Source organism: Scyliorhinus canicula, unplaced genomic scaffold (genome assembly GCF_902713615.1).
Source record: "Scyliorhinus canicula unplaced genomic scaffold, sScyCan1.1, whole genome shotgun sequence".
Lineage (NCBI taxonomy): Eukaryota > Metazoa > Chordata > Chondrichthyes > Carcharhiniformes > Scyliorhinidae > Scyliorhinus > Scyliorhinus canicula.
This window is the reverse complement of record NW_024055960.1, coordinates 287785-295342: the sequence shown is the minus strand read 5'-3', so window position 1 is coordinate 295342 and position 7558 is coordinate 287785. Positions and strand designations below refer to the sequence as shown.

General features: G+C 51.1%; 1 protein-coding gene across 4 annotated transcripts; it reads left to right on the top strand.

The window, feature by feature from the left end:
• The first annotated feature begins 236 nt into the window (after positions 1-236).
• On the top strand, positions 237-5464 carry LOC119961381 (heterogeneous nuclear ribonucleoprotein A3 homolog 2-like). 4 transcript variants are annotated; one of them, XR_005459649.1, is made up of 11 exons: positions 237-395; positions 509-655; positions 781-991; positions 1100-1192; positions 1285-1401; positions 1488-1586; positions 1684-1851; positions 1935-2084; positions 2179-2244; positions 4925-5064; positions 5303-5464. XR_005459649.1 is itself a non-coding variant. In XM_038788768.1 (10 exons), the coding sequence occupies exons 2-9, from the start codon at positions 512-514 to the stop codon at positions 2226-2228; spliced, it is 1032 nt and encodes a 343-aa protein (XP_038644696.1). In that variant the 5' UTR covers positions 237-395; positions 509-511; the 3' UTR covers positions 2229-2244; positions 2766-4356. The 4 variants fall into 4 exon arrangements, 3 of the variants coding, with proteins under 3 accessions (XP_038644696.1, XP_038644695.1, XP_038644694.1); XM_038788768.1 differs by lacking the exons at positions 4925-5064; positions 5303-5464 and adding an exon at positions 2766-4356; XM_038788767.1 differs by lacking the exons at positions 2179-2244; positions 4925-5064; positions 5303-5464 and adding an exon at positions 2766-4356 and having other exon boundaries at positions 1285-1383.
• Positions 5465-7558: the final 2094 nt, after the last annotated feature.

Sequence of the window (7558 nt, the reverse complement as noted above, 5' to 3'; positions counted from 1 at the left end):
GGCATGCAAAATATTTGCTGCAGCTACACCCTCAGGCTAGTAACATTTTTTTTATCAGCAGGCACGTGATTAATGCTGCGACTTGTTTACAGGAAATCAGGAGTGGATTTTTATGATGCGCCATTTTGAGCAGGCTATGGGGTGAGGCCTGGGAATGTTGGAGGGGGGGGGGGGGAAGTAGAGAGAGGAGGAGGGAACTGTGCAGAAATGGATCAGGTGAGCTCACCTGGTGGTAGATTTGTTTTGTGTGCTAACACTCCTCCTCGTTTCCCTTGGAGGACTCGCAGGAGCCTGAGCAACTCCGCAAACTCTTCATTGGCGGCTTGAGCTTTGAAACCACAGACGACAGTCTACGGAACCACTTTGAACAATGGGGCCGGCTGACAGACTGTGTGGTGAGTTTTTTTTTCTTTTTTGCAGCGTTCCCGGTTTCATAATTTGTTTTTTTTTTTAGATGTGTTGTTCTAACTCGGCTGTCTTTTTGTTTTTTTGATTCTGTTACTTGCAGGTGATGAGAGACCCAAATACAAAGCGCTCCAGGGGGTTTGGGTTTGTGACGTACTCCTGCGTCTCGGAGGTCGATAGCGCAATGCAGGCCAGACCCCACAAGGTCGACGGTCGGGTTGTCGAGCCTAAACGTGCAGTGTCGAGAGAGGTGGGTCTCCAGTGTTTGTCCTGTGATACAAGCGGCTCAATTTGGCATTCCTGGGTTGAAAGCTCCCAGAGTAAGCGTTGTTCGAGGCAGAGCCTGCAATTTATTTGGTGTCTTGCATTAACTAGGACTCCACCAGACCTGGGGCACACCTGACCGTGAAGAAGATCTTTGTTGGTGGCATTAAAGAAGACACCGATGAACATCAACTCCGCGACTACTTTGAGAAGTTTGGCAAGATTGAAGTGATAGAAGTGATGACTGACCGACAGAGCGGGAAGAAGAGGGGCTTTGCCTTCATCACGTACGATGACCATGATGCTGTTGACAAGATTGTTGGTAAGCACTGTGTCCTCTGAGGGGGGGGGGGGGGGGGGGTGAGAGGGAGCCAATCGTGGGGGAGGTGCCATTTTTTTAAACTCCTTTTCTTCCGCCTTGTCTTTGCAGTTCAGAAATACCACACGGTCAACGGCCATAACTGTGAAGTGAGGAAGGCACTGTCCCGTGAGGAGATGCAGAACTCTGGCATGAACCAGCGAGGTGAGCTTCGGGGATGAGCCGTTTGGAGCCACCTGCAACTTTGGAAGTTTCGTGTGTAATCGTGTTTCTCCCTTTCTCTTTGCTTGGTGCAGGGCGTGGGAGCTCCAGCAACTTCGGCCGAGGCAACTTTGGTGGCTCTGGTGGGAACTTTGGAGGCCGTGGTGGCGGAGGCGGCAACTTCAACACCAGAGGTGAGCTCAACACCCGAGGTGAGCGAGCCAGCCTGCTGCTGTGTTACTGTGGTTATTGGTTGTTGAGGTGGGTGGAACTGACTTACTTTCCCCCTTGTTTGCAGGTGGCTTCGGAGGCAACTCGCGAGGTGGTGGTGGTGGCGGTGGAGGAGGCAGCGGCAACTATGGAGGCTGTGGTGATGGCTACAATGGATTTGGTGACAGTATGTATTGTGGGCTTTAGGCTGGGTGGTTCAGATGGTGCTAAAATCAGGGCGATATTTCTACCTCTTAAAACGCGCGTGTCTCCTTTCTCATCAGGTGGTGGATATGGTGGAGGCACTGGTTATGGAGGTGGCGGCGGCAGAGGTGGCCCTGGCTATGGAGGCAGCCCAACATACGGCAACCAGGGTGGTGGTGGTGGCGGCGGCTATGGCGGTGGAGGAGGCAGCAGCTCCTATGACGGCTACAATGGTGGATTTGGCGGAGGTAAGTGACAAGTTTCACCCCAGTGTTGCAGAGAAATGTTGCGCGCTTGATGGTACTCTGAACGTTTTGTGTTCTGTACGCAGGCAACTTCGGCGGCGGTGGTGGAGGGAACTACAACGACTTTGGCAACTACCCAAACCAGCAGTCGTCTAACTACGGGCCCATGAAGGGGGGCGGTGGCGGTGGTGGAGGAGGCTATGGTGGAGGAAGAAACGCTCCTGGGCCGTACGGAAGTAAGAATTAGTTGTTTCGCTCGCACATATACACTCAGCGTAGTGACTTGGGCCCAGTGGGTTTCTGAGATTAACTGACTGCCTTGTCTTGCAGGTAATTATGCCGGCTCTGGGGGAGGAGGATCCTTTAGTCGGAGGTTCTAACTTTTTCTGAAGCCAGGTGGGTTCTGGGTTGCAGCAGCGTGAGTGGTTTTTTTCAGTGGATTTAGTCGCAGGAAGATTGGAGAGGGTGGGCTTGGTGTGGGCGGGTGGTTGGGTATCTACCTGGTGGGCTTAAATGGGGAGGAGCACGGGCTGGGGACGCGAGGCAAGATGAGCTTCAATGGTATATTTTGCACGTGTTCAGTAAGTTGGCAGCACCAGGAATGGTACAGGGTATCTTACGAAGGAGCAATTGCTTCTGACGTTTTTTTGAGGATGTTGACAGGAGGGGAAACAGCCCTAATGACTGTATACCCCACCGCTAGACACGCTGCGGTACAGTAGTCAGCCTGGGCACTGGTCTGGCAGTGTTTCTGCTGCCCACGTCCACAACTGTACAGGTGTAAATGATTTCTTTTGGGTTTGGCCAGGCCTAGCCCTCCCCAGCAATGTTTAAAAATAAAAATTAGACAAAAAAAAAAAAGAACGTGTTATGAGAGAGTGCACGGTATAATAATTTTATCCCATGTTGTTCAACAGGAATACAGTACTTAGCAGGCGAGGATGAGCCAGGAGATTGTAACAGGGAGAAGCAGGTTACTTCAATACAAATCTCAGCCAAGCACAGGGTACAACCGCTCCCGGAACAGAAAGAAAAACATTTCTTTTTTTAGTCAGAAAAGTCAGTGTTTGAACTCATGAACTTTTGAAAGGAATACAATTTAACCCCACATGCATGGATATCTGCGTAAGGACTGTAATTGAGATTTTGATGAACTGTTGAACAGGTTATTTTATAGTTGTGATTATTCTCGCCCCCCCCCCCCCCCCCCCCTCTGGAAGTGTAAGACGACGAACATTCCATCCAGTTTTAGTCTTGTTTTGTTTTTTTTTGTTGATTTCATTGCTCCAGCTTTTAAGTGATATAAATGTATTAGTTGTGATCATGACACGGAATAAAATACTTTCCATTTAATAGTCCTGCAGATAGTCTGTCTTGTTTCGGGTTTGTAGTATATTTTAAGACATGTCACGCCAGTGTTGGAGGCTCTCCTCTCTCTTCCCCCCTCACACCCCCCAAAACACGCACCCAACCAGACTCTAGCTTGGCTTGGGCGTCTCGCCCTGTCGGGTTTAATCTAGTAAGAAGTCTTACAACGCCAGGTTAAAGTCCAACAGGTTTGTTTCAAACACAAGCTTTCGGAGCACAGCTCCTTCCTCCGGTGACCTGAGGAAACCTGTTGGACTGTAACCTGGTGTTGTAAGGCTTCTTACTGTGCTCGCCCCAGTCCAACGCCGGCATCTCCACATCAGTGGCAGTTGCCCCCGGCAGGTCGGGTGCACATCGGTGGACTCTAACTTCCAGGGTGCAACAGTGCTCGTTTTCCGCCCTCCCTCTCGAGTGTTCTGGGTTAGTGTGGAGTCCAAGGCGACGTTGAACAGAGGGAGTGCTGCCCCCTACTCTCCACTCCCTGGCCCTGTGACTCCCAATGGTATAAATTGACCAGGGAGGATGGGGGAATGATTTGAGAGCCCCTGCTGTCACTCTAGCAGATTTCCTCGCACCACCACAGTGCTGTTGAAGGGCACTGCCAGAGCTCTGCACTGCCTCACGAGTGCCATGTGGTTGTGGTTTTTTTTTGGCGAGGATAGCCAGGGCAGTGCGATGTTCCGTATGTGTCTAGTAGTCTTAAAGACACTGTAACTTCCCAATGCGCCAGCCAGCCAGTGTGACTGCTATTTGGGCGACGTGGCAACAAAGTCCCACCCTAAAATGGTTCCCCGTTACTTGGAAAAAAAAACTGCTGTGTGAAAAGCCTTGGAAGTTACAGTGCTCATTAGTGATAGAGCCGAAATAAGGATTGTAAAGTTCTTAGATGTGAGGTGTGCGCCAGACTGCCTCCACGCTTCTCCCGCTTTGGCGAGTCGGCGTGAAAGTGGCTGGGCCCGCACCTCTTGTCTACAAAAGATATTTATATTTGACGTAACGTGGACAAAAAAAGTTCTTTACGTTGTAGCAGTGAGGCAATGGACGATGACACAGGCAGCAGGAATCAGCTTGTGTAGTGAGCAGTTGTCCCACAGTGAAGCCGCCGAGAGGCAAATCCGCTGCCAGTCTGTGCTTTTTTTTTTTTTAAAAAAAAAATATTTTAAAAAGTCCGTGGGGGCTTCCTCTTCACACCCTGCCCGGCTTGCCCCCCCAAAGAGAAGCTGAGAAAGAAAAGGAGGCACGTGTGCTAGAAACCAGGCAGGACAACCACAGATTTACCACTACTACTACCAGCAGCAAGCAGCAGCGGAGTTTATAGACTGTGAGCGAGCAAGCGTGTACATCCACCTGGAACAGAAGGCCAGCTTATTTCTTACTGGAGGCTATAGGCGCGAGCCAGGGTTACTCTATGCTCCGTGGGAGAGGCTAGCGTTTCAGGACTAGCTCAGCCGCAGACAAAGGAAGCCTTGCGACTAGGACTAAGCAGGCAGGCAGAGAGAGATTCACTGCCGCGGGCCAGCTAGAGGGCCAGGCCGTGATGTCTCAATAGGTAAGGCTGCAATTTCATACCTCATATATATATATATATAAATATACATTTTTCCAGGATCGTTCGGGTCAACCCCGCTCGAGAAGGCAGCTTGCTTTGTCAAAGAGAACCCCCCCCCCCTCCCCAGTGCCCTCTGACTCCTTCTCCTTGTGTTTGTAGGTGGCATCCTGTGAATGAGGGTGGGGGAAAAAACGGGCACACACTCCCCTCCTTCCCCCCCTCCCCCTCCCTTGCCGGGAATGGTGAGAGTTTGACCAGCACACCGTCTTGACCGTGCGTGCGTTTGCCCTCCTGCAGAGGTAAGTCGTGACAGCCCGGCGCTCCCCTGCTGCCTCTTTGAGTGGCGCAGGTTTGGGTTTTGGTGGGCTGGGGGAGCCATTCTGCGGGGGCGGGGGGGGGGGGGGGGGTTGAACCCAGATGGTGCGAGGGGAGCGACCTGATTGAGGGGGGTAGGGGGCGCCAGGGACGGTCTCTGGGCTGTAATACTGGGACTTGTCCCCACTGTTGACACGTCTTGTGTGTTTCTCGACCCTACAGGTGGACTGCGGACAGGGGATGGGATCAGTTGCCGTTAATGGTCCTGGATCTCTACAGTAGAGAGTGCATTGAATACTGTTGTATTCTCTTTCCTTCACGTAGCTGTTGTGCAGCTGTCTCTGATGTACTGTGTAAATAAAATAAAAGACTTTCCTCCCCTTGCACAGTTTGTGGTGACTTTTATTTCTATTGGTTATTCCCCTGTGCATGGGTCAGACTCCCTGACCAGCACTGCCCCATCTGCTGTTCGAGGACACAAACTTTCCTGGCCGCTCTGGAGTTCATCCTCACTTTTTACAGTAAGGAGTCTTGCAACACCAGGTTAAAGTCCAACAGGTTTGTTTCAAACACAAACTTTCGGAGCACTGCTCCTTCCTCGGGTGAATGGAGAGGTATGTTCCAGAAACATTTATATTGACCATGACGGAGATGCTAGTCTAATATCTGTATCTGACCTCCAGTCCCAACAAGCATCTTCTAATCCTCCAACCATGACACTCTCTCCTATCGCTAACCCTCAACATTACGTCCTCCAGCCCTGACGAGCAAGTGTAGACTCGATGGGCTGAACGGGAGCAGTGCTCCGAAAGCTCGCATTTGAAACAAACCTGTTGCACTGTAACCTGGTGGTGTAAGACTTCTTACTGTGCTCACCCCAGTCCCAACGCTGGCACCTCACATCATGGCTACCGTTGTATATCGACCTTGAACATAGTTAACAACCCAGCCTCGAGTTAATTCACAACAGAAAAATGCTCTGCGCTGTAATTCAGTACGTGTGACACCAGATTAAATCTGGTTGAGCACACTGGGCTAAATCGCTGGCTTTGAAAGGCCAGCAGCACGGGTTTAATTCCCGGATGCCTGGAATATGTCGACTAGGAGCTTTTCACGGTAACTTCATTTGGAGCCTACTCGTGACGATAAGAGTTTCATTTTATTTTTTTCTTTTACTGCGGTTGTAGACTCTACCACACGGGGGAAACATTTCTCCAGTGTCGATTCACGTTCCAGCATTGCAGTAATTTGCTTTTAATTTTTCGTCAGTATCGAGTTTCCCCCCCCCCCCCCCCCCCCCCCCCCCAAACATAATCGTGCATGTCCCGTTCTAAACTGCAGTCTCAAATCTCATGAGAGAATACCTCTGTCCACTAAATATTCAGCATCGGGTCTGATGCAATTCAGTGTTACTGCACCCTCTTCTGTGACCTGCAGCCCTAGTCTCAACAAGCTAATCTATCCCCACCCTTTTTTTTATATTAAAAACAAAGTACCCAATTAATTTTTGCCAATTAACGGGCAATTGAGCGTGGCAAATCCATCTGCCCTGCACATTGGGTTGTGGGGGCGAAACCCACGCAAACACGGGGAGAATGTGCAAGCTCCACACGGACATTGACCCAGGGCCGGGATCGAACCCGGGACCTCGGTGCCGTAAAACAGCAAGGCTAGCCCACGGCCACCGTGCTGCCTCTAATCATCTAGCCCTGACACCCCCTATCGCTAACCCTCGCCTGACGTCTTGACAACCCTACCCCTCCAGCTTTGTTACCGCACGGCCCCCACAACAATTTCAACCCCCGATTAGTGTAGACTCGATGGGCTGAATGGTGGCTGCCTGCACTGGAAATTGAGTGACCGTGGGCAGCCCTTCCTGTCTCCATCCCCCTACAGTCCTCCCTGTTTGTGTCCAGCCCCTCCTAGGCTCCCTCCAGCTCCAACCACTCTGCTCATCCAACTTCAGCTTCTCGCACACTCACCCATGCATTTTGTTGGAGGAGGGGGGGGGGGGGGGGAGGAGGGGGGGGGGGGGGGGGGAGGGGCTGCCCATGGGCTTCAAATGGCTCAGGCATCAAATCATTGCCCAGATGTGTAAATGCAGTTTGATTAGAGCTGGGGGTCATCTGGAGTGCAATTTATAATTTCGCACTGGGCAAAAATCTCAATTTCGCCCCCCATACCATGGTTCAGAGGTCAACAGCAAAAGAGCAGATTGCAATTGAGTGCAAGAAATATATTTAATATAAAAACATATATAATATTGGCTGATCTCCAGTGTTGTCTCTAGTGCTACGGGGCAACGTCAGTCCGTTCAGCAATGGGCGGCAGAGATGGGCTTCATTAACCTGAGTGTGCGAGACGCAAGGATTGTCACAACAGTCTTGACATGGCATGGGGTGGTACTGAGGGAGCGCCAAACTGACTGAGGGTTATAGCGGTGGAATAGCTGCACTGAGTGAGTGCCACTATGGGAGG

Coding starts and splice junctions, on each gene's coding strand:
- LOC119961381 (XM_038788766.1), top strand. CDS start 512: ATGAGAGACCCAAATACAAAGCGCTCCAGGGGGTTTGGGTTTGTGACG. Junction 1,193..1,284: donor CTCTGGCATGAACCAGCGAG/GTGAGCTTCGGG, acceptor TGCTTGGTGCAG/GGCGTGGGAGCTCCAGCAAC. Junction 2,085..2,765: donor CGCTCCTGGGCCGTACGGAA/GTAAGAATTAGT, acceptor GTTGTTCAACAG/GAATACAGTACTTAGCAGGC.